Source organism: Pavona decussata, unplaced genomic scaffold (genome assembly GCF_977016875.1).
Source record: "Pavona decussata unplaced genomic scaffold, jaPavDecu1.1 SCAFFOLD_110, whole genome shotgun sequence".
NCBI classification, from domain to species: Eukaryota; Metazoa; Cnidaria; class Anthozoa; order Scleractinia; family Agariciidae; genus Pavona; species Pavona decussata.
The window spans coordinates 1,312,863-1,337,500 of record NW_028145524.1 but is presented as its reverse complement, the minus strand read 5'-3'; the positions used below and the strand labels follow the sequence as shown (position 1 = coordinate 1,337,500).

The following is a 24,638-nucleotide window of genomic DNA, read 5'->3' as shown; positions in this document are numbered from 1 at the left end:
CAGGTTAGTTTTTCCTTTTGCATGTTTAGGATTGCCACTCGATTTCGTTCTTACTCGCTGAAGATTTACAAGCAAGCCATTGACATAAAGAAGATACCTACGTTAGTTATCAGTCGTGGCTTTAAGTTTTGTATCACGGATAACTGACTTCCCAAAGTAATCAGCTAACTGTTCAGAGAAGGATCTTGCTTAAAAAGAGTGTTCTAGTAGTATATTATAGTCTCGACGTGGCGGACAAATGTGTAAATGATTTCTCCGTTACCAAACAGTTTAAAGCCACCCTCTCTTGCTGTAACAGACTGGCTCACAGTTACTGATTTACCTATCTACTTACTCACTCTCTACAGTTCTGCATGTTAAAAAAAAAATGTATTGTTTTCTATTTCAATTGCTATTTTGAGACACGACTATTTAAAAAGAACGTGACGTATCAGTTACGTTATAGCCTCAGACAGGAACCTTCTTAAAAATGTGCACTCGTCCAAGTGATGGTGTTGCCTTCCTTCCTTTTTGCGCTGCTCTCCGGCACTGCCCTCAAACCAAAGGTATGGCGATTTCGCCAGCTTTGCGTCTAACCCTGTCGACAAGGGCTTTCTTTTGCATCTTCTTCTCCAGATCGCACTAAAAGGCGTTCGACAGAATGAGAAAAAGACGTTGTTTTCGATCAAAATCAGCAGTTTAAGCTCGATGTTTTCAGTTTTAAAATACGTCTTCTTAAAGAACATCCGTAAAAATCACCTTTGGATTGGATTCATGTGATCATATGCGACTCTTGTTTTAGTCCGTTGGTATTTTTGAACAATAATTACAGTTAAGTCGTCTCCTTACATCCTATTGCCGAAACGGCTTGGTGTTCATGTTGCGATTTTCGGTAATACTAAAATTAATCTTTTTTCTCATTTCCTTCCATTTGGAGTCCCGTTGAAAGAATTAAAAAAATTCCTGGGAAAACGGGGACCCGGAACGGTATATTGACTACGCTTGTAGCGAGCGCCGCTTAAGCATCGAGTGTACCCTATAATTCTTTCCAAACTCTTGCTCTGAGCTTTTGCTGCGCTTGTGGTTGATCATCTAAATTAGTAGCTGCTCATAATCTTGATTATTTTAAAAACTCTGCTCCTCCTCAATGAAGATTTAGCAGAAAATCAAGCGTTTATTCTTGATGTGGTCATGCGGCCATACATTAGTAAGAACTTGTTGAGCATTTCTCCATTAAAGCTCTCTGATTAGTTATGGGTTAATAATAAACAAATCCCTTCTGAAATAACACCTGTTTCCTTCAAGAGAAAAAAAGGGAAGACATACAGTGACCGGTATATTTGTATTTGTTTAAGCCTGGTTAAGACGTACGACGCAAGCATAAGCATAAGCACAAGCATAAGCACAAGCATAAGCACAAGAAACCTACGTGTAAACCGGTGCGACGCAAGCATAAGCGCCTTATGCTTGCGTTTGTGCTTATGCTTGCGTCGTCCTGGTTTACACGTACGACGCAAGCATAAGCATAAGCGCAAGGAAAGGAAACTGAAAAACAGTGACAAGTTGTCAGCGTACAATCTAGTTACTCATGCGTTGCCATTTTCCGCCATGTTGGAATCAAATCTCGCGCCAAAAGGCAGCCCGGCTGCGCGATTGCGCCAAATTTATTTGCTTCTGCGTTTGCGTATGTCTCGTTATGCTTATGCTTATCGCACGTGTAAACATCCTTGTGCTTGAGCTTGTGCTTATTCTTATGCTTGCGTCGTACGTGTAAACCAGGGTTTAGAATCAGTGTTCACCGCGAGGTTCAGCCTGCTTTTATAAATACTGCATGTAAGATGCGTTTTCCTTTTTGTGAAGATATAGCTAGTTTTCACTTGCCCAATAAGAGACGTCTCAGATGATGGTGACGAAATTTCTCTTCGAGTGTTGAAAAATATTTTACTCATTCATATAAATATTGTTCAAGACGAGAAGAGAAATGTTGTATCTCCGCGCTTTGTAATGTTCTGTTTATTATATAGATACCAATGAAATACCAAACCATTTCACTCTAATATGTTTTTTTAGGTCGACAAATTATATTAAAAAATACTCTATTTGCAAAAGGTTGCTAAAACGCTCTGTGCTTACCTTGGGTCACTGACCTTGAGGTTTCTAAGCTTCTTAGAAGTGGATGAGTGGAAAGCTTCTTAACTTTTTGAAACAATTTCTTGTCACTTTTATCCAACAAGTTATATATTAATAGTTCTGTGAAGCAACAGTTTCTCTCAAAGCATCTGCTCAAGAATCTTTGCACTGTGCAGAGATGTGCAGGTATACATGATTTTCGTCAAGGCAAGTAAATGAACAACCCTTTAGACCACATCCTGGTTAAATCCCTCCTGTCTGAGATGACGTGAGACAGATAAACATTTATTAGCCTCGTAAAGCTTAGTTTTAACGCGCAATCTGCAGCGAGATTGAAACAAAATTCCTATATTAAGAGAATCGCAATGTTCATTATAACAAAACTTAGTGTAGGATACACGTTCGCCTTTATTTCGCAATTAAAAAACCGCTAAATGTGCACAACATTAAAAAAAAAACGGAGACCAGTGCACGGTTTAAAATTGACTAATAGGGAAAAAAAGTAAAATTAATCATATGTATTTTAGGGGCCGATTACATGGCCCGGGCTTGCCTGGTTAGCTTTCCGAAAATCCTAGCTGCCCTATGTTGGCACTCTTGATGACTTTTTTCGGCACTTCGTCCACCTCATGCTACTATCGTCTTGAGAGACACCAAAGAAATCGTTATGTTTTTTTAATTATTTAATCCGAATTCCTGATGCGAATTAGGCATTTCGAGAGGACCCCCGGTGAAAACCAATCGTTTGCCTTAGCCGAAGGGGTACTAAAATAAATGCCCTTTTTTGTGAAACTGCGTCAGCTCTTAGTGATATAATTATCGTAGTTATCTCAGGTTCTCAATGCTACGGGTGGTGAGATTTAATTGAAAATATTTTTTTATTTATTTATTTATTTATTTATTTATTTGTTTATTTATTTATTTATTTATAAAGAATTCCTAGCGTGGAAGCACCACTCTCCCCCTCAATTTCAAAATATTATTCAGAGCAGACATGTGCATTGTTATTCCAAATAAAAGTTGTCTCACTTGCTGTTATCTAGATATGGGTTCTTCTTATTTTTCTTAGACAGTGCAGTAACTGAGTTTATTTCAACACCATCAAACCCATGGAAGGTGCTGGAAGGGCAGAACATCACTTTTGAGTGGAGATACACACTTGATGGCACAATTTTGTTTGCCATGTTTCACAGTATCACTGCAAGTGGTGCCCGGAATGAAATTGCACGCATTCAGAGTAAAACAATTGTGCAGCCCAATTTCCAAAAGCGATTCACGGTAGACATATCAGTTACTCAGACAAAGATTACCTTGCTTGCAGTACAGATGTCAGATGACAGGAAGAAGTTTGAACTTGGAATTATTACCAGTAATTTTAAAACCATTGTGGATGGGGTGGAATTAATTGTACAGTGTAAGTAGCTGAAGATTAGCAGTTATGCATCTCAATCTCAAAGGTATAGGGTAAATTGATTATAATCCCCTCAATACTTGAGAGAAACTGTCTTAAAGGTATAACTCTACCCAGTAGAACCTTAAAGCCTTATACGTAGTACTAATGCTGATGCTGAAGCTGATTAGTGTCCATCCTCAGGCTGGTGTTGCTGTTTCTTCTTTGTCTCATAACAAATGAAGTACACTTACGACTTTCTCCCACGTAAACCTTGTCCATTACTCAGGAGATACATATCGTAGTAGTCAATGAATAGGGCCTGGTCATATAACCTCGTGTAAATTAAGGGAACGCGTTTTACATCGATTTTCTTGGAGAATTCTGAGAAAAACGTGTCACCCATTGACTAAAAAAAACATGGAATATTCACTTATGCTAAAATAAAATCCTACTCATGTAAGTTTTTTAAGTATTTCACCCTGTCATCAGATAAATTGCGGAGGTCAGTATAAGCTACAGTGCATTCTGGATAAACAGGAGTCCTGAATCACTTGTGAGAGTCAAAGTAGACATCATCATGAAGTGAAAAGTATTCTAGGAAGGACGATTGCCTATAACTTCCAGATATTAGTGATATGAGGTGAATTAAGCACAAGAAAACAAGTTTTGCGAGGGCGAAGAGGCACAAAGGCAAAAGGAAAGAGCAGCACAATGCAGCACGCCAAATTTTTACCACCACTGTTTTGCCTGCAGCCTTCTGCTACCCTTCCATAGCTTTGAGCTGCTGCGTAAGAGTTTGCGAGGGGGCTACAAAGAAATATCATGGTCGTTTCATTTCCCGCGAGTGGAGAGAGCGCGGATTCTGAGAGTGGCTGGTACCAAGCTTCATACGGAGGGCAGAAAAACCCACCTTCCTTAAATCCGTATTTAGCCTCATACAGTTCAATTACTAATTTTAACTGCCTGAAAGTATATCAGCGCAGAGGCGCGAGAGTTGGTACAGGGTACGGCATGCATCCATGATTAGATCAAGAGGAGGTAGCTTGAACATGGCGCATTCGGTTTCGTCTGATTGGCATTAATTAGTGAGGGTGACAGTTGTGCAAGAAATCATGAACCTTTGGAAGGTTTTCGCACGAGCAGCACACGAATGAATTCAACTCCGCGCAAGATGATGTAGATGGAGGGCATGCAAAACGCAAATGCGAAATCGAATCAGAAAAGTATAGGGAGGTTTAGCAGCTTTCTTCGGGACCTTCGCAAGATGCTGAAGAACGCTCAGAAAATTCAAAGAATTCCAAAGATTCAAACACAGACCTCACCGCAAACAAGACAAATGTTTCACAGCAGAATCTTTAATGGTCATGTTGAATCGAACAATCGATAACAAGCGCACGCTGAGGAAGAGGAGAAAAGAGATACTGTACAGTTTCTTACTTAATGAATGCTTGGAATAATAGTACAGCAGAGGTGCTCGATGTTTAGGTGAATAGGATCCATTAACCCATTTTAACTTTCAAAGGTCATTCTTAAGAAATGTTGAAATCCACGTTTGTGAAAACTGCTGCTCTTTAGCTTTTACTTTAACGTCCACCACAATTAGACTTACATGTAATTTCCAATTTGACTTTAGTATTAAAAGCTTTATAGAGATGTAATCGGTGATGTGATCGCTATCGCTTCACACTCAATGCAATGACAATTTTCATTTTTGATTCCTCTGCCGGAAAAATCCTGAACCTTGATGGGTTATCACGAGGAGCATTAATTATTTTTTATTAGGCAAAGCGAAAGAAGGCGAGTTCAGAAAAGTTGGCGGACCAAGGAATACATTACGCATGACAAATAATGGAAACGTACTTGCAATTTTGTCATCGGTTTTTGAATTTGTTTAAGAAGGAATCCATTTTGTCGACAAACTTCTTGATTTGTGCCCTAGAGCTGACAGAGCTTTGTTTTGCTAAATCATGTTTCGTATAATTCAACATCTGAGTAAACGAATTTGAGCAAATATTGATAAGTTGATATAGAGTGCTTACATGTATGTCAGTGTATGCTAAATTAAGGAGATTTAAAAATTGTCAGTTGTACAGACTGATTGGACTCTGTTTTTGCTCATGCTCCTTTTTAAGGAATGTTATTTTTGTATTTTATTACCCTTGTGCAAAACCTCCACCTCCTCCCCTAGCCTGCGAACAGAAATACGTCTGCGTTCCTAGGCTACATGTACCCCTCCCCCCATACGATGTTGCTGAACAAAGACATTGCCAGTGCGTGTGATATCTACAACATTGAACCAGGGGTGGGGTGGGAGGTGTGACAACAAAGATGTTGACGCTGTTGAGACAAAGTAAAGGGCGAAAAAGTTCCTAAAGAGTCAAGTGTTGATTCGATTGGTTGCCCCGCTCACTTGCTGACACTTTCCCCAATATATTCTACAAGTCACTGTTCTTGCGAATCAAAATGGCGTCACATGTGAAGCATTCGTGAACGGTTGCCCTTAGAGCAGAGAAGTTTCTGGAGTTGTTAGAACAAAAAGGTGATGGCAAGCAGATGGCATGTCGAGTGGCAAAGAAAGCGATCTATATTGTCAGCTGAAATGTGTTTCACTTTCAAATCATTTTACTCTCTAGTTATAACCATTCAATGTACAAGAGTGATAAAACTTATTCCCCTAGAATTTATTAACTTTAACAGAAATGGCATTCGCTTACCTAGAGAGGCATTTTCTATTACCAAGGCAAAGACTATTAAACTTTATGTGACGAACGGATGCGAATATTTATATGTCTATTCTTAGTGTCTTTTGTACATCTTTTAACTTTCGAAGTTTTTCAACCATTCATATTTCATCTTTTCATTACTAGCACTTTAAAAATTCGAAAGGTTTATATCGTTTTTTATTTACTTAGCTTTTTTTTAGTTCCTCAAGGTTAGTTTTGTTTAACCGAAAATTTGGCAACTAAATCACTCTAATCTCTGACCCCACCGACAAAGACAGATACAGATCTGACCCACATTTTCTACAAGTAATGCAATTCTATCTGGTGGTTAGTTATTGCCTCACTATATCTCTGTATCTATCGATTTGGGTGAGTTAACGATCCTAAAGGTTATCACTACTAAAAGATCGTAGGCTTAGACACCACACCATCAAATAATTATGGACTGAGTATACAGTTCTAAAGTTTTGCTACATGTGCAATTTGAACATCAGAAGCCAATTAGTGACATAATCATTGCCACCACAAGTGAAAATATCTGTCATCTTGACCCTTTTCCAGAGCTACAGCAGTTGTTGTGTTTGCCAGCATATGTTAAAGTTACCGGATACCTTCGAGAGATTTTTTCGCCAAAAAAAACTTTGAGGCCAAACTACACATTACTAGTCTCCCTTCATTTTCAAAAAATATATATATTACAAATCTTGAGGTGTGTGCGAATTATCAACAAGAAAGTTTTTTCAAATGAAATTCTATCACCCGCCAGAGTGCTATAAGCCAATTAACATGTGTCAGCATCAGGGCTTCCTGTGATGTTTTTCGTGGTAAAATATCCGGAGTCGTTCATTTCATGTCGCCTCTTTTCCTTTTGTTTCGTTTGCAACTTGTGATTTATTCACACCAAGTTTTCGCTTGTGTTCGTTTTGCGTATCCTGTATGGCGAAAAATATGAAAGAAAAGAGTTCCAGGTTGAAAAACTAAGAAGAAAACTGGTCCTAAGAAAAAGAAGAAGAAAGTTTCCGATGAAGGATGGCGAAAAACTCTCGCCAAAACCACATAAGCACGTAGCGCATAAGTTCAGGTACAATAATCGATATATCAAGTTCTTTGAGGCCCTTTCCCTCCCTACATATTGCGCTCGATGCTGGCCTCCAGGTTGCGGGTGAAAATATCTCCATCAAACCTGCAAAGCAGAAAAACTCGGATATTGAACTGCAAGCTTGCAATGGCGATTTATTCGCATGGATAATGGTATATATAAATAGTCCTTCAACATACCCCAGTGACTGTATTTCTGTCTGCAGCTGCTCTTTCGGATCGATGGGAATCACTGTCAAGGCCACTGCAGTTTTCCTTTTTTTCAAAGAATTTTTTTCTACCCGCCATTTCGCAAGGAAATCCGAGAAATTCTGATTGGTAATAGCACTGCACTCACGCACTCAACTATTTTCCGGCTCGACACCAGTAATCTCAGGGGACTCAGCAGTAGGTCTCCTGTAATTCTATTGGCTTTCGACGTTGGCAGCATCCACAGTGTTAAAATATGGCGCAGCAAGGGTGTGAAATGTTTGTAAACCTTTAGAAGCGGAAAAAACCTACTTCGTTTTTATGCGAGTGTGCTTTCTTTAAAGTAATTTATACAGTACAAGAATTTGACGGATTGCCTTGAAATTTGGCCCAAAGATTCCCACACTGTGTGAGGGATTTCCGTTTTGTAAAATTGATCTCCCGCAATGACCTCCGTCGTAAAACGTATCGGTGAGTTTTTAATCATCAAAATTGACAGTAAAATTGCGACGCAACCAACAGAAATATCAAAAAAGCCTCACACACTTTTGAAGATTAATGCCTTGTGATTGATATGATGCAGTAGTTTTGATTCTGCGGTCGAATTCCATACCCGATAAATTCGCTCAAAGAGACATCAGTCGTTTTGGAATTTTTGGGACGCACCTTCCTTATGGCTAGAAAAAATCAAAGCGAAATATTTTTTACCGGATAGTACATTTCATTAGCTTTGTACCGATATATAGTTTATGTTTGTTGCATTTACGACAGCGCGCAAACATTTTTTCCGCGAAGGACACCTGCAAAGGTATGCGGTAACCTTAATGAGGCAGGGCTTCTGATAATTCGCGGGAAAAAAAGTCAAATTTCGCGGGATTTTTAGAGACAAATTCGCGGAGAAAACGGCTGATTTCGCGGGAATTTCGCGGGACTTTTCGGGGCAAATTTCGCCGAAAAACAAAGAAGAAAGCCAAGAAGAAAGATTCCAGAAAAAAAAGGATATATTGGAAGGATGTCAAATTCAGGGCAAGAAAGAAAACACAAAAGTTCATCCAACACAGTTCTCAAGGCTTGTTTCGAGCTACAAGAAAAACATAAGCTTTACCGAAACGCCCGGCCGGTTAACCTCCTTTTTCAGCTGCAATTTAGAGCCGAACATAGCAACGCAATAAATTTCTTTTGTCTCCTTGGTCTCTTGTGTTGCTTTGCAGTTTACAAGGCAAGATTGTTCGTGATCGAAGGTTCAAATCCATTTGTAAAGTCAAAACATTGTTGTGTCTTCGATCGTGTCCTGCACGTACGATTAAACATGTGCCTGCATTACTACAGACAGCAGTTTCCTTTCACCATCCGTATAGTGTCACCGAAAAGTCTTCTCATTTCTTGTGCCCAGTTTTTCGCAACATTAATCTAAGAACGCCTGGTAGTTATGGTACGTTATGTTTACTCGTGGCAGTGACGAAATTTCAAGATAAATTTGCATTTATGGGAAGTAAACAGCCCCGGCCAGTAGCCAAGATAAGTTTCAAATATGTTGTACCGACATGTATTTGGTAGGATTTTTAACGAATTTCGCGGTATTAAGCGTTTTTTGTGAATTTCGCGGGATTCCGCGGATACCCAGGTGGAAATCTTATTAAGATCTTGTAAGATCTTGCAAGAATGAAAATAACACTAAGATCTTAATAAGATATTGTTAAGATTTCAGATCTTAATAAGATCTTACGACACTTCTTTACAAAATTTTAATACAAACTACACAATCTTCAGCATTTTAAGATCTTACTAAATTCTTGTAAGATACTTGTAAGAATCTTGAAAAAATCCTCAACCTAACAATCAATAAGATCTTAAAAAATTTTAATAAGATCTTATCCATTTCTTAATATTTTCTTATTCAGATCTTATCAAAATTTGTGACAAGATCTAATAAGAATTCTTGTTAAGATCTTAAGAATTAACTTACAAGAATCTTGTTAAGATCTTACTATGAGTTAAAAATAAGATCTTACCTATTTCTTAATGTCTTCTTAATAAGATCTTAATCAAAATTTGTACCAAAATCTTACAACCATTCTGATTAAGATCTTACTACCTTACAATTATCTTGGTAAGATCTTAGCACGAATACCGGTAATTAAGAAAAAGATCTTTTAAAAACAGTTTTTATGAAGATCTAGTAAAAAAAAAAAATCTTCTGTTATCTCAATTCTTTATTAAGACCTCATAATATCTTACAAGAATCTTCACAGGATCTAAGGATAAATGCCAGCAAGACTCTCTGTGATAATCTCTTTCTTCAGTGTCCTAAGTTGATAAACGCTATGTAGACATGTGTGTTTCTAAAAAAAACGCTTTAAAGATATGACTGTCAAGACTTACAGTTTGCAGTCTACAGATTGTATTCGCATAAAAAAAAAAAACTTAATGCACCGTCCAACACTGAAACGCATTTGTGAAAACACTAATACCTGCAAACCTTCTTTGATGAATCTAAACTCCATTTAATGCCAAAAAGAACAACAGTGCTTTGAATCATAATTCCTACGATTTTCATGTACAATGCTAGCTTTTAAAATGAGCAAGAAAACGTGGATAAACGTTGGCCCGAATCACACTGAATCACAGCAACACCGGCAGCCATCTTGGATTTCTTTCAGACTGGGAAGACAGGGCACCATTTTGGTCAGCAGATATGCCACTGCAGGTTCGGAGAAAGACCGTTTCATGTTAGATTTTAGGCGGGATTCACGTTTTCAGCACACATTTCCTCTGGATTTTACCTCTGTTAAAGCTAAAAAATGATGGCTTCAAGCAACAAACTGTGGACAATCACTTTTTAGAAAGAGGTAAGTTTCGACACCAATCATTTTGTGAAAGACTGCAGGGCTCGAAATAACGGCCGGTCAACGGACAATGTCCGGACTGATTTGGGAGTTGACCGGTCAGCCTTTCGTCTTGCCGGTCATGTTGACCGGTCACATTTGATCGTTTTGAAAATGAAATTAAAATTTCCATGCTGTTCAGTTAATTCAGTTGTAGCAAGTCGCTGTGTATTGTCATTTGCGGAACTTTATCTGAAATCCTGGGTAAAATGCAACAAGAACCGTTGTTTACAATCCGGGCATTGAAAACAGACATCGGGGTTCACGCACTTTCAGTCACAAAGTTAAAAATAATTTAATTCCTAATTCACTTTTAATAGTTGATTTTCAAGTTTTACATTTCTCCCTGCATATAAAGTTATTCCTCAGCCCAGAATAAATATAATCAAAGTACAAAAGCAAAGGAACTATACTTTATAAAACCAATAATTATTCCAATCTTCGCAAGTTTATCTGACGGTGTGTGTTTATCTTTGGCGTGCGTAATATAAACATAAAAGGTTATTCAATGATAAACATCCGTGAACCTGAATCAACGTACAAACATTTTAACGTTTGCCAGATATTATTGGCCTATAGAGATAATGCAAAATGAAGAACATTCAAGGAAAAACTGGTTGGGATTGTCATGGAACGTTTTACAGAAAAAGATATATATCGTACAGTACGTCACGTCACGGGAACCCGCGCAGCAGGCATGTGATCATATGTTGATAATCGCCAACTTCTTTGATTCTATCCTGTGTATTGTAATGTTCCCGAGTGATGTAATCAAAGTCTTCTTGTGTGAAGTAATGCCCTCGAATATCTAAAAGTACTTTACTGTTAGTGTACTTCAACAGCTCAACAACACAATGTACGGAGAGAGCTTCTCGGTTGTGTGCCACACACAAAAGCTTGAGATGTTTGTGTTCCTTAAAGGGAGATATTTTATAACTTTCCTGAGAAATTTCTTGGCAGTTGTCAATAAATAACATTTCCAGACTTGCAAATTTTGCCATATTTCTTGAACACTTGATGTGTCCTCCGGTTCCGGCACACCCAAGTTAAAATGCCTGGTTACTAAGCTTTTCTCGATGAATCTCTTGTAATGAGGAGTATAAACATGGATTACTGGCGGAGTTTTAGGATCAAGATCTCACACCGTGATCCATACACCAGAAATCATTATATTTGGAGGCATTTACTGTGCATTTACTTATTTACAAATTTAATGTATACGATAACGATATTTAACGTACAGTACGTATTAATACACATGCACTGTAAGCTTATTTTCATTTTGCTGCTGTAATTTACTTTTATTGTTGACAATGAGTGCTTTAAAGTGCTCTAACTTTTTTGGAAATATATAACGCCAGTTTGGGTTCATGGGCCCCTGTTTTAAGAGTTATTTATTTTTTTAATTTGACCGGCCAGAAACGGTACGTGACCGAGCTAAAATGAATTGGGCCGGTCATCGTGTCCGGAGACTCTCCGAAAACTATTTCGAGCCCTGGACTGCATGAAAATGTGTGATCATCCACGCAAATTACAGACAACATGGATCCACACAGACAAAGAGCATGCATATGTGCTTCTTGAAGATTGTTGAGGTGGTCATTCCCCATTTAGTTTTTATACCAAGCCTTTGAAAACGTTTTGATGGAGTAATTTGTAGCCGCGTTAATATCATGACAGTCTTGGTATAAGCTGAAAACGTGAGTGATCGATCTTGATTTGGCGTGAAGATCAGTTTATGATCTTCGTGGAGTGTATGGCTCATTTTACTCAGATCAGGAACTAACAAGATTGTTACGGGTGAAAAGCTCACTGCAACATTGTCTAAAAAGTTAATGACAGCCTAGCCAGTCACTGTGATCACTCAGAAGAACTGACTTAAAGTGCACAATTTTCGGTTTTACTGTAGATTTTCAACTCCATTTTGTAATGACAAGGTCGAGACTCAAGACTGCAGCTTCAGAGTCAAGTCACCAAATCCTGCTCAATAAAGTCACTTATATTTATGACTGTTGGAGTCTATTTTAACTGATTTAATTTTGTTGTAAATCGTGACTTCTGCTACTTTTACTCAGGAACTATAATACTAAATAAAATTTAATAATGACAGTATTTGATCAGTACTTGATACCATAGTTCATTAGTTGAAAATAGCAAGCAAAATAAAAGGAACACTAAGTAATAATCCTTTTGATCAATGCAATCATGCTTTCTTATAAAGAGTGACCTATTTCACTGCAGGCACAACTACAATGTAAGTTGCACTGCCCAGACATACATCTGTACAGTTAACAATAAAATAATCATTATAATAATCTTTTTGTATTTGAGCATGGAATTTTCTTTTTACATCAAAGCCACATGTAAATTTAGACTTGGGTTTCAAATGAACAAGGCAGCCAGTGCTGAGTTGTCTGCATGTGCTACTACAAAACATTGTGAGAATGCTGACTGAAGTAAGAGAGTGAGATAACACTGTGTACTCTGGTCAGGACATAAGTTAACATGACTGTCTTATTTTCCTGTACAGGTCCCTCTAGCCCTGGAGGTGCAGCTGAATGAAATGTGGGAGAAGATTAATTTCACAATATTTTATTAATTTTATAAGTTGGAGCTGACAAGCAACACTTACAAAGTGAAAGCATCCGTGGTATTTTTCTGAGCCACCACAAATTATGAAAGTGCATGTTTAGAGCCAGTTGAACTGAGTGAGCATCTGTGAGGTAAATGCAGACCTTGTGAGAAAAAAAGGGTTTATTTTTATTTTTTAATGTTAATTTACTTATTTTAGCTCATTTTTTTTACTCAAGATTCACTTTATTTCTTGAAGTCAAAAATCAACAAAGTGCTAGTATTTTAAAGGTAGTGAATTTTGACCCAAAATTGTGGTACCCTAATGACTCTGCCTCTTTGATCTCTGTGTAAATTTTCTGGGACACAATCAAATCAAATTGAGTTTAATAGGTTCACTTATTAATTTTTGAGTAAAACTCAGTTTCCAGTTCAGTTTATTGCATGATTTGTAAATAAAGGGGACAAAAAATTATCATTAAATGAAATAACAGGTTTTCTATAGATCATATAAACGGTTTTTTGAAGTCTTTGTTATAGTAATTTCACAATTTTTTGGTGTGAGACCTTCTAATAAACTGTTGGTCAAATCTTGATTTTGTGTCCTATAATACCTCTTATGATGTCTTAAGCTTGAGATTGATTATTATGTCTTGACTATCGACTTTAAGTTCCTTACTAAGATTCTTATCAGATTTTGCTAAGATCTTGTAAGATCTTACTGTAATCTTACCAAGATCTTGTAAGAATCTTACAAGAATCTTGTAAGAATCTTGTAAGAATCTTACAAGATCTTGTAAGAATCTTGTAAGAATCTTAACTAAGATAAGATCTTGTTAAGAAACTTAATAAGAATCTTACCAAGATCTTGTAAGAAACCTGTAAGAATCTTACAACGTCTTGTAAGATCTTGACTATCAACTGCAAGTTCCTTACTAAGATTCTTATCACATTTTACTAAGATCTTGTAAGATCTTACTGTAATCTTACCAAGATCTTGTAAGAATCTTGTAAGGATCTTACAAGATCTTGTAAGAATCTTGTAAGAATCTTAACCAAGAAGTAAGATAAGATCTTGTTAAGAAACTTAATAAGAATCTTAATAAGATCTTAATAAGATTTCCACCTTGGTAAACCTGAATTTCGCGGCTCCGCGACCGCGCGAAATATCAGAGGCCCTGATGGGGGAAAAGTTCAGCATACAGTATGTTTACACTCACAGAAGGGAAGTAAACTCTGTTACTGTGGTAAAATGCTCAAATGTAAGCATGGAATTAGGTGGCAAACAATTTGTTTATAATATTAAGAACGCTTTGCTTGTCTAATTTTAAAGTGCAATTCATATGGGCAGTCACAGACAGTTTAGCTCCATCAACTTACCATACTAAAATCGCACTTAACTTAGAATACAGTGTGACTACAGCCAGCGACACACAAACCAACTTTCTTGTTCTAACTACAGTTAAATTTTGACGTCTTCTGTGATGTACACCTGAACAAATGCATGGCAAAATGGAATTTGTTCGACTGACAATATTAAACATGGAAGCTAAAAGCACTGACAATCACATTTGTGACAAAAAGATGCGGACAAAATGAAAATATTTGTACTAGACCATTAACCTCAATCAATCAAGCTGCAAAATTAAGCTTAGGGCCGGGTCGCACTAGAGCCAATTTTGTTTATTTAAGTGATACTCTGTCAACACGTACTGCAAAATAAGTGCGACCTCACGTTTCCAAAACTTGCCAATTTTTCGCGGATTGCCAAAATTTCGCCAATCTTCAAAGACGCCGAAGTGCTGCCTCGGAGGCGACCAAATTTTGGCAAAGCGGCCAATTTTGTTTGTACAGCAATTAAGCTGTCATTCACTGTAGCGAAGCGAGTGCTAGCAGCACTCCTGACCCAGTAGAGCGGAGCAAGAAAGGCAAAAAAGGAAAGTATGACACCTGGGCCCAAGCTGAGCAACGACTGCTTGTTCAGTTGTGTGCCGAAAACCACCAGTGGCTAGAGAGCAGAGAGTCACGAACGGCGTGGATTAAAATCTGCGACGATTTAAACGCTCGCATAAAATCAAGTGTATGAAGAAAATTAAGTATATAATAGAACGTTACAAAGAAGCAAAGGAATGGAACAGGAAGCAGACTTGAGGGTCGAAGAAGAAAAGCATGTTTTACGGCGAAATTGATGCAGTCCTGGGTTGCCGAGACATTGTCACGTTAACCAATGTCAGGAGCTTATAAGCTTGTAAGCTCCTGCCAATGTGTCCATTCTCTTGCGGGAAAATGTTTTGTTTTTCCTGATGTAACAGGAGAAGAAGGGTCATTTTCCCCAGTGGGTTATGACTGATGTTGCTGTCAATCAAAGACGTTTTGGAACTGCAAATTTCCGTAGTGCGACCAAGACTAAAAATTGGAAGTTCAAAAATGTCTGCCAAAAAATTTGACCGCCAAAAATTAGAAGATACAAAAATTTGCTTCGTGCGACCCAGCCCTTACGCCCTAATATACCGTACATGTAAGCAAAGCGATAAGTATTCCATTTTAAATTACAGTACCTTTAAACTTAAGAAATTCCTTAGAAAATAGCTCAAAGAAGTAATCGGTAGTATTTTTAGGTCCTAAATCAGAACGAGGTTCATTTTAAGCGAAGTTTCCCTCCAATTCATGAGCATGAAAATCGAGATGGCCAAAGTCTATCGATCGCAGCACAGAAATCTAATTTTTAATCACCACCTTACCTGTTTCGGGGCAAATCAAGAGGATTTGAAGAAGTAAACAAGTTAAGAGGACAATGAGTGGCATGGCTGTTTCAGTTAAGTCACATCTCTCACAAATACGAGTTCAGAACCAGGTTGAATTGCACACGATCGAGAATTCTAACCGAAAAGGAAGTTTTTTGAGCATCCCATGATGCAACGCCAATAATTGTAACAAACACCACCCGCCACGCGGTCGATAGAGTGGGACCAAATAAATTACAGCATTTAAAAGATAGAAAAATAGGAAAGTAAAATAAACGATATAAGTATCCGAGCGCATCAAAATATGTATTTTATCCCAACTAGTTGGTAAATGAGTACAGATACCAAACCAAAATGGAAGTAGTACCCAATATCTGCCCGGAAGGCCTTTAAATATCCCTTCAAATTTCCGGATTTTAATTGCAGTGGAAAACAATGTTTTTGTTAACGAAATATCTCCTAAAAAATCTCGTAACGTGTGAAATGATAATTATTTTGATGTTGAAGGAATTAAAATGGCGTGTACAGTGCAACGAAAGAGAGAATAAGTTAGGCCAGTTGTCACGGTAGTTTGGAAGCACACAGCGGGGAGTCATCGATAGTACAAAGTTCCATTCAGCAAGATTCAGCCCGGCTGAATATTTACCGCATATACGTGACTTGAATATTAAAGTTAAAATTTCGAACTACTTAACTGTACTTATAGCCTGTCTAAATTAATGTCTTCATTCTTTCTTTTCTATTTAGCAACTCAGATCGACAATTGATAATTTTTCACTTTGCTTAATCTTAGTTACGTGATGCATGCATTTTTTCATTGAATGAACCGCTATAACCGCGGATGAATACAATATTGAAATAGCGTCGTGTAGGGCCTGTTGCTATTAATAGCATTTTACGTTTTCTGGAAACACGGAGTTCCGTAGGCAAATTGTGATCATATTTTCTGTTTCAAATTAAGGTCGAGTAGAACTAAAGCAAAAACGTAGAACAATCAGAAACTGAAATGAAAGGAATCTCTCGAGGTTAAGAAGACGTAGTTGCCAAGTAACAAAAGACTTCAGAAAACCAAAAAATATAAAAACACGGGTCATAGTTTAGTTCTAGTTGGTGAAAAAGCTACTCTATGCTAAAGACGAATTGGGTACTCTACTCCAGTTTAATAGTCGGCTTTTCTACTGGGTTACTGCTGGGCGAAATAGTATCACTATCGATCTCGTTGTTGTTAGTCTTGAATTGTCGTTCTTTCTTTTGTTTTATTTGCTGATGTATTCTTGGACGGGGAGGAGGAAACTGTCACATCCTGATTCAGCCGGTCGACGGTATACAAACAAAGAAAAGGAAAAAGAGACGCCTTTTCCTTACTCGAAATACTGTTTCATATTTTAATATGAACCTGAAGAGGCTGAGTAGTAATTAAATCTTTGACAAGTAAGAGGAAAGGAGGTGGCCACAACTGAGCAAAATTTCCTGACAGAAATCTCAACGCAAAACGAGAGTTTCAATGCCGTCCGGCATAGATAAACAATGAAGCTGCACAGTTTGTTGTTGTTGTTGTTGTTTATCTCTGTGGCATAAGAAAGAGTATTTAAACTCTTTTATCTTATGAATGTGCAAGGGGTACCGTTTCCTTATAAGTTATTTGAAAAGTAAAGGTTTGCATCTCCTCCGGGGGCTTCCCTACTGAACCCTGTATGAAACTTTATGGAATATTCCAGGCAACTGTCCCTAACAGTACTTCGAATCTCAGAGATAATTCAGAATAAAGTTCAAGACCTACAAACAAACTTGCATACCAAATTTAACCACTGACGATAAAGAGTTGCAGAGTTCAGAAACATTCACATTTACTAGACCGCCTTCTAAAACCAAACTCACATCCCAACCGGGGTCGGGAGGATGACTGGAGCCCCCCGTGGGTTTTTCTTCTGTTACGATCTATCATGAACAGAAAGCACATTGCGTAGCGAATTGTGTCCTTAACGAGGTAGGGCAAGCAGTCATATGTCGGCAATGACACCATATGGCGTCTTTAATATGGCGTCATGTGTTTGCGTAACCTCGTTCCCAGGGCCCCCTCTAATAACCGACGTACATTTTATGTATTTTATTGACTATTAGATTATGTTATAACTATTAGACAAGTAATTGTAGTTAGGTGTCCCCAATCAGTGTACATTGTATGCTAGCGACTTCGACACTATAATAAAGTTCTTACTTTACTTACTTACTTCCTCCCTCGATCCTATATCGAGCCTGATCGCGGGAGGAAGAGAGAGGACCCTGGAAACAAGGCTATTTTTGCATAAACGCCACATTGGATCTATCATCTATCATCTTGGATTTCCGGTTTCGCTGAAGCTATCATCTCAGTTTGACCAAATAAATTGAAGTTAAAGAATTGTATAAATAAAAAAGTGAAACTACAGAAAAAAAAAAAGCGATCAAAAGAGTGAATTTAGATGAAAATCTCAAAAGCTGAGTGGGAAGATTATGGCACCTCCCAAAAGGAGTTCAAGCGAACAATGTTTCTTCGAAAATCATTGGTGTTTTTACCTTCAAACGGGAAACGTCTTTCCGCATGCAAATACATTTAATTTTCTTTTTAATTTTACAGCTTTCGTGACGTTCATATGACAACGTAACACTTACGGTCAAAGTTTAGGCAACTGTGCTTCCGTATGCAAAATACGGACTGACTTGCTGAGTCGATTTCAGTGTTGCTACAGTTCATAAACCGGATGATATCCGCAAGAATATGGTTGTTGGCGTCCTATTTGCATACTTCGTTCTGAATTTGTCGTGTTCAGGTTAGTATGAATCGAATAAATTTTCGAAAAACACGATCAGGACGCTTTTCGGACTAGAAGAGCGTGAGTGCTTTAAGCCACTGAAGGCTAAAGCAATTCTGTCAATATTCTATCCAGTCAGTCTATAAGGAAACAAGGAAACTAATAAGAAAAAACTTAGTTATTTTCAACCAATAATGTCTTTCCAGACCAAGTATTATTGCGATCTTTTAGTATGAAAGACATGCATTGCCGAGCATGCGTGATCTGCTTGTTTTTAGTTTTAGGTTAGTTTGCTCTGTATGTTCAGGATTTTCTGTCGATTTCGTTGTCTCTGACTCGTTCAAGAGTTACAAACAAATAACATACGATATATCTTAGTTATTAGTTGTGGCTATAAGTTTTGTATCACGGATAACCGACGCCCCAGCTTGATCGATGAACTATTTAGAAATGACCTTGATATTCATGGATCATTGACTACATTGTTTTCGCTTCCTGGGGACTTGTTATTCAAAAAATTACATAGTCTAGACGTGGTGAACAACCCTAAAAAAAATTTTACCAACTAATTTAAAACCATCGTCTGCTGCTGCAATTTTTATAATTCTTAAATATTATCGAAATTAAGTTTTTTTTTTTAACTCCTATGTTGGACTGGTTCGTATTTCTTATTTACTTCCTTACGTACTTACTTTCTCTCTATGGTGAGGTTTGTTTTTAATTTCAGTTTCAAAATGAAATGAAATGAAATGAGGGATTGGTTTAAATTTCAATTGCTATTTTGAAACAGTTAAAACTTCATGCGCGACTCCTCATGCTATAGGGCTCGGCCCTGAGAGGAGCTGCTTACTGTGCTGGATGATGCAGCACACCCTGTCAAACTTAACGATATTTCCCACGCCAATCTACAACTGCCGCACATAACCGATTTAGCCTCCGCTCTTTTGCCAGACTTATGTAATCAATTAGGTCTGGGTGGATCAAAAAATTCTAGATTAGTGGTACCTTCAAAAACGGCCCTGTGTTCCACTGAATGGACCCCTGTTGTCACGCCTCAAAGTCATTTCTATTCCAAGTGATGAGAAGATACGGTCAAGCTTTAGTATTTCTGTCCTGGCTCCGATTTTGCTAGCGAACTCTATTTCCGCCCGTTGCTGCTTGCGACCACTCGTGCTGGTAGGTCACCAGAAGTCTGCAGCAACTTTCATTCGAGGTTCACTTGGTTAAGGCGACATTTGAAATCACTTTCACTTGTTCAAATTACCTCTGGTACTTTGGTGCGGATTGCGAGTGTTGTCCAATACACACAAACGGAATCCAATGGAACGGATTGCGTCTGCTGCATGTAGCGCTGCCTCTTTGTCTGGGTTTGGCGATATGCCTTCATTGGAGACGACTTTGTCATAGAATCCCATTAATTTTAGGATGCGCCAGCTCTCCTTGAAACTAAGCGTCAGTCGGCGTGACTGCGGCGTTGCAATTGCTGAGTGTGTCTCAATTCCTGATCATGTCCTTCCTGTGTGGCACCCTAGATCAGGATGTCATCATCTATGTAGATGTTGATGGCGTTGGGTTCCAAGAACACGATTATATATACTTGTTCATTGAACTCTTCAGCTACACCAGTCACTCCAAGGCGTAGCCTCTTGAAAGAGTACGCTTGAGTCCTTGATTTGGAAAGGGTGTGATCCTTTTTACTGGTCTTTATTTGTTTACTGTAGCTGTACGTAGCCGTTGTTCATATCTAGGCGCAAAGAGCAATTAGCTCTGTTAAATCTGGTGTCCAGTTTACGAAAATGTATTTTTTGTTAACGACCGTCGTGTCGAGCCTTCCTGACGTTTTCACCATCCTTTTTGGGAACATGTTGCTGCACCAATCTGTTGTAACGTCCACTGCAATGTCTAGACTGCGTCACCTCTCAAGGATTTAATGGAATTTGTGAACGGTTAAGTAGTGCGAAGAACCAGACTGCACACGAGTGGCTTGAATAATCGGGTCTAAATTTAGAACCTAACCGGCCTAGTTTGCCCTAAGTTGTCCAAGTTTATATCCTTCCATTATTTTATGTATTTCTCCGTCTTAGTTCAGTAAGCTTCTGTTTGTTAATGTTGATGCCAGGTGCTTGATATTGTAACGTCTTTTACCATTTTTTTTTTACTAGACAAACGATTTCTAACGAAATTATAATTGTACTTCTTGGTTAGTTTGTTGGGTTTGAAGAGGCCAAGCTGTAGTTTGTGCATGCTTATTATCTTCAATGTTCACAAATTTTTAACTCCACATATTTTAGATGCTACCATAACCTGGACAGCTCCTCTTCCACAACATGGCCCACTGAATCCAGTAGATATTTCAGTAAGAACAACAACTCTGCGGCTCATCAATGGTTCTTCTGAAGTGCCTTTGCGATGGAAATTCATTCTTTCGGGTGAGACATTTCAGCAAGTGCTTTGGACAAAGAATACACTTAGCATTGGCTGGAAATCAGATTCTGGGGTAGTCACCTTGGATCCAGCACTTCAAGGACATTTTAACATAAGTGCAAGTGATCAGGCAACGTTAATCATTAATAGAGTGACTGAAGCTGATGATGCCGTGTTTACTTGTTCAGTACAGACTAGTGTAAAGGTCTGGGATGACAACATTCAAGTAAAAGTTGGTGGTGAGTAAATACTTGTACCTGTTTATAGACCGACTATTTGTCTGCATCGCTGTTTTCTAGTTGCTCCTGAATGCATGTGTAATAAGATTTATCACATTACCTTAACCCTATCTAGATCGGAGGGGGATGGTGGGGCGGATTGAGCCTGAATTGGAGCAAACGGCCTGAAACTTCGGGACCTATTGGTAAATTTATCTGGAAACAATTTGATGTCATCGATTACTGTTCAGTGACTTTGTTTAAAATTTTAAAAAAATTACAACGTCATATGACGTCATCACTGCGGCCCTCCAAGAGAACATTTTTCAACGTACTATCTCTCCTCCAAGTCATATTGTTATAGCTTTTGGATGCCCCCCCCCCCCCCCCCCCCCCTTCTCCGACCCCAGAAGAAGAAGAAAAAATAAAAGCCCGGTCAAGAGAGGGTTAATTACATTACACCACATTAATGACAATAATATTACTAACAATATTGCTTTCCATATTGTTGAATCGTTGAGAGTAACAACAACGGCCTGCTTGGATTTTCAGAATTTAATGCATAACAGTGTTATATAATCTGAAACTTTCGAACTTCAACTTCATTTGAAATTAAATAAGAATCACGGTGTCATTGACTTGAAACACGGGGTCGTTGAAGTCACTAGCAAAGCAAAAATGTATGAGTTAAAGAATGTACGTTTGTCCAAGCTTTGTCCGCAAGACATTGATATACTAAATAATTAAAAACAGAAACAAACTTTGAGCGTTCTACACATGTTACTTTGGGTCATTCATTGCACAAAAGTGTCTTTATTTCCATTGTTGCCGACTTGCTCCCCTATGGCCTCAGTTAGAAGAGCAATGGTGATCACTTAAAATCGGGAGAGCATTTCTTTACCATTTCCATTTCCCATTTCCTTTCTGCCTTAGTGAGAAATTCATGGGCTCACTTAACACTACAATATACACTCCATCTTTTCTGTTATGTATAAAGCTGTGGTTTGTGTTCGAAGAGGCATGCCCATAAATGATATTTCTACAATTGGGTTATATTAGTACGTTTGAGGTAATAAATTGGCTTTTAGCCGTAAAAAAAATAAAGTCAAGTTAACACAACGTCTTGTCAAGGTGGTAATGCTTCATCCATTTTGCAATTCCTTTAAGTGCCAGCGAAGCTCACTAATGTAAGTGGTGACCAGACAGTGCGGGAGGGTTCAGAGTTAACATTGTCATGTATATCTTCTGGCCTACCAATGCCAAACATCAACTGGACTAGAGTGTCTGAGAATGGAAGTGAGAGCGAAGTACTGCACATGGGGCCCATCTGGAAGATTGCCAGAAATATAAGCCGAGCTGATGCTGGAGCATACCGCTGTACAGCTTCCAATGGATACGGAAATCCAGATAGTCAAACATTTGAAGTAAAAGTTGAATGTAAGTACATGAAATTAAGTTTGGTTTGTCCATCAGAGCTATAATAGCGGAATACTAGTAAAATAGCTATTAAAAAATTTGAATTGCCACTATGCTAAATTAAAATATAACTTACCAGATAATTTATTTGGTAAGTGGTTGCAAGGTTGAATGATTAAAGCTAAGTTGTTCTATCACGAATAATCCTATGTATTTCTCTGTAAATATGTCCTTTTCTGCTTCACTTTTGATAATTAAAAGAAGTAAATTGTCCAACAAATAAGCTAGGGTATTTGAACATGGTTATTGTATGATTGGATCATGAACTGGCGAGGATCTAATGGGATCGCAGCCAGAAAAAGTCGGATAAAAAGAAAGATAAACGATAGCAACGACAACATATTTACGCTGTTCTCGAAAACACGGTAAACAACGCTATTGCAGGAGAAACTGAACCGGGCCGTATAATTGCTGGTAACTGAGCTCAGTTTCACTGTTCCAAGCGTCTAGCTTATTGTCCGTTGACACGCTGCTAGTGGGTGACCAAGCAAGGCTTTGGTGAGAGTCGTGTTACCACACACATTTATCAATCCTAGACAGTGAAATGTTAAAATATATAAAATCTATTATCAAAATTTCTTTGTTTCATCTAGATCCTGCAAGAATTAACAGGCGACAAAATAGCACCGTTCAAGTCGGAGGATATACAGCTCTTGTTTGCGTCTCTGACGGAAATCCTATTCCAGACATAACTTGGACACGTGATAAAACAGACGAGATCGTTGGTTCTGGAAGCACCTTAGGCTTTTGCTCAGCTCAGTTTCAAGACGCTGGATGGTACACGTGCAGTTCAAAAAATAGCTTAGGACAGGACAGAGCGAGTGTCTACCTTGAAGTCACAGGTAAGAATGATAATCCCAGGTCAGAACTTAAAATATATCAAATTGAGCCGAAGTGAGCTATTTCAGTTTATTTTTAAGTAAGTGAGGAAAGATTAAAACGAATCATCACCTTAATAACAAATTGGCGTTACATTACATAATACATTGTTGGAAATAGTGTCTAAATTTCAAAGCAAAGTTGGAGAAAGCATTTTAGTGTTCCAATCTTCCCGGCACCACTATTTGGCTTTTATGACGTCAATTGACTCTATTGTCAGGAAGCAGAAGTTCTTTTGTAAAATAATTTGCAACGTACCGTATGTCGTCACGGAATCCAAAATGGAAAACGAATATAGGCGATAATAAAACCCAACTATACATCAGTAAATTGCTATCTCTACTTTTTAAACTAAGCTCTGAAATTAGAGCAAACCAAGCCTTCCAATTCTTGTTTTTCAAGAGGGTCCCATGATCGTTTGCTTTAAAAGAAAAAATTCAAAAACAGGTTTTGAACTAATAAAATAACGTTGTAACAATCGCATATATTGATTTTGTCTTTAAACGTCCGGTGGACCTGTGATATTGTCTTGAATTTTCAAGGAAAAAGAAGCTCAATGATCAACGTCACAATGACAATAAGCAACGTGCACTATCATGAGGATCTGGAAGATCTTGGAAGTGAAAGATCTCGGTCCTTGACAGCAAGTGTCAAGAAAGCGGTAAGTGCTACCACATGAATCGTTAACCAACAATCGTGTTATTTCCTTTAGCGATCATACTCATATATTGCACTGTAAATATTGCAATTTAGCATTCGTTTTTAACTTGTTCTATATCGGATGAATTTTGTAGAACAGGGATAAAATTTTGGGGAGCAGTGGTGGTAGCACTCGCCTCCCACCAATATGTCCCGGGTTCAATTACCACAGACTCGGCGTCATATGTGGGGTGAGTTTGTTGTTGGTTCTCGTCCTTGTTCCGAGAGGTTTTTTCTCCGGGTACTCCGGTTTTCCCCTCTCCTCAAAAACTAACATTTTTCAAATTCCAATTCGATCTCGATTATTTTCGAGCACTTTATCATGAGTCTCTGAATCGGGAGATTACACAAGCACTGTTTCGCTAGCTGATTGTCCGAACGTATTTAATACACCGTTATCAAAGTCATTTCAAAACCTACAGCTGTACAAATAAAATA

At 38.2% G+C, this 24,638-nt stretch overlaps 2 protein-coding genes and 2 long non-coding RNA genes across 7 annotated transcripts in view; 3 read left to right on the top strand and 1 right to left on the bottom strand.

The window, feature by feature from the left end:
• Positions 1 to 3,195, top strand: part of LOC146470865 (limbic system-associated membrane protein-like) — a 16,390-nt gene extending 13,195 nt beyond the window's left edge. The window contains exon 8 of the transcript XR_014866947.1: positions 3,179 to 3,195. The gene's annotated coding sequence lies outside the window, so the exon portion shown is untranslated. The remainder of the gene's footprint in view (positions 1 to 3,178) is intronic.
• LOC146470861 (fibroblast growth factor receptor 1-like) overlaps positions 1 to 24,638 on the top strand; it is a 62,557-nt gene that overhangs the window by 611 nt on the left and 37,308 nt on the right. For 2 of the 3 annotated variants that reach the window (XM_085121563.1, XM_085121561.1), the window contains exons 2-5: positions 20,796 to 21,167; positions 22,314 to 22,583; positions 23,216 to 23,464; positions 24,044 to 24,162. In XM_085121563.1, the coding sequence (XP_084977689.1) occupies positions 20,796 to 21,167; positions 22,314 to 22,583; positions 23,216 to 23,464; positions 24,044 to 24,162 (1,010 nt within the window). Of the gene's footprint in view, positions 1 to 18,366; positions 18,523 to 20,795; positions 21,168 to 22,313; positions 22,584 to 23,215; positions 23,465 to 24,043; positions 24,163 to 24,638 lie in introns of those variants that run through there. The other variant, XM_085121562.1, reaches the window with a different exon arrangement.
• LOC146470863 (uncharacterized) overlaps positions 1 to 24,638 on the bottom strand; it is a 50,083-nt gene that overhangs the window by 6,695 nt on the left and 18,750 nt on the right. The window lies entirely within an intron of this gene.
• LOC146470864 (uncharacterized) lies at positions 9,520 to 13,852 on the top strand. Its single transcript, XR_014866951.1, has 3 exons — positions 9,520 to 10,361; positions 12,928 to 13,226; positions 13,260 to 13,852. It is a non-coding gene; the product is annotated as an uncharacterized LOC146470864 (long non-coding RNA).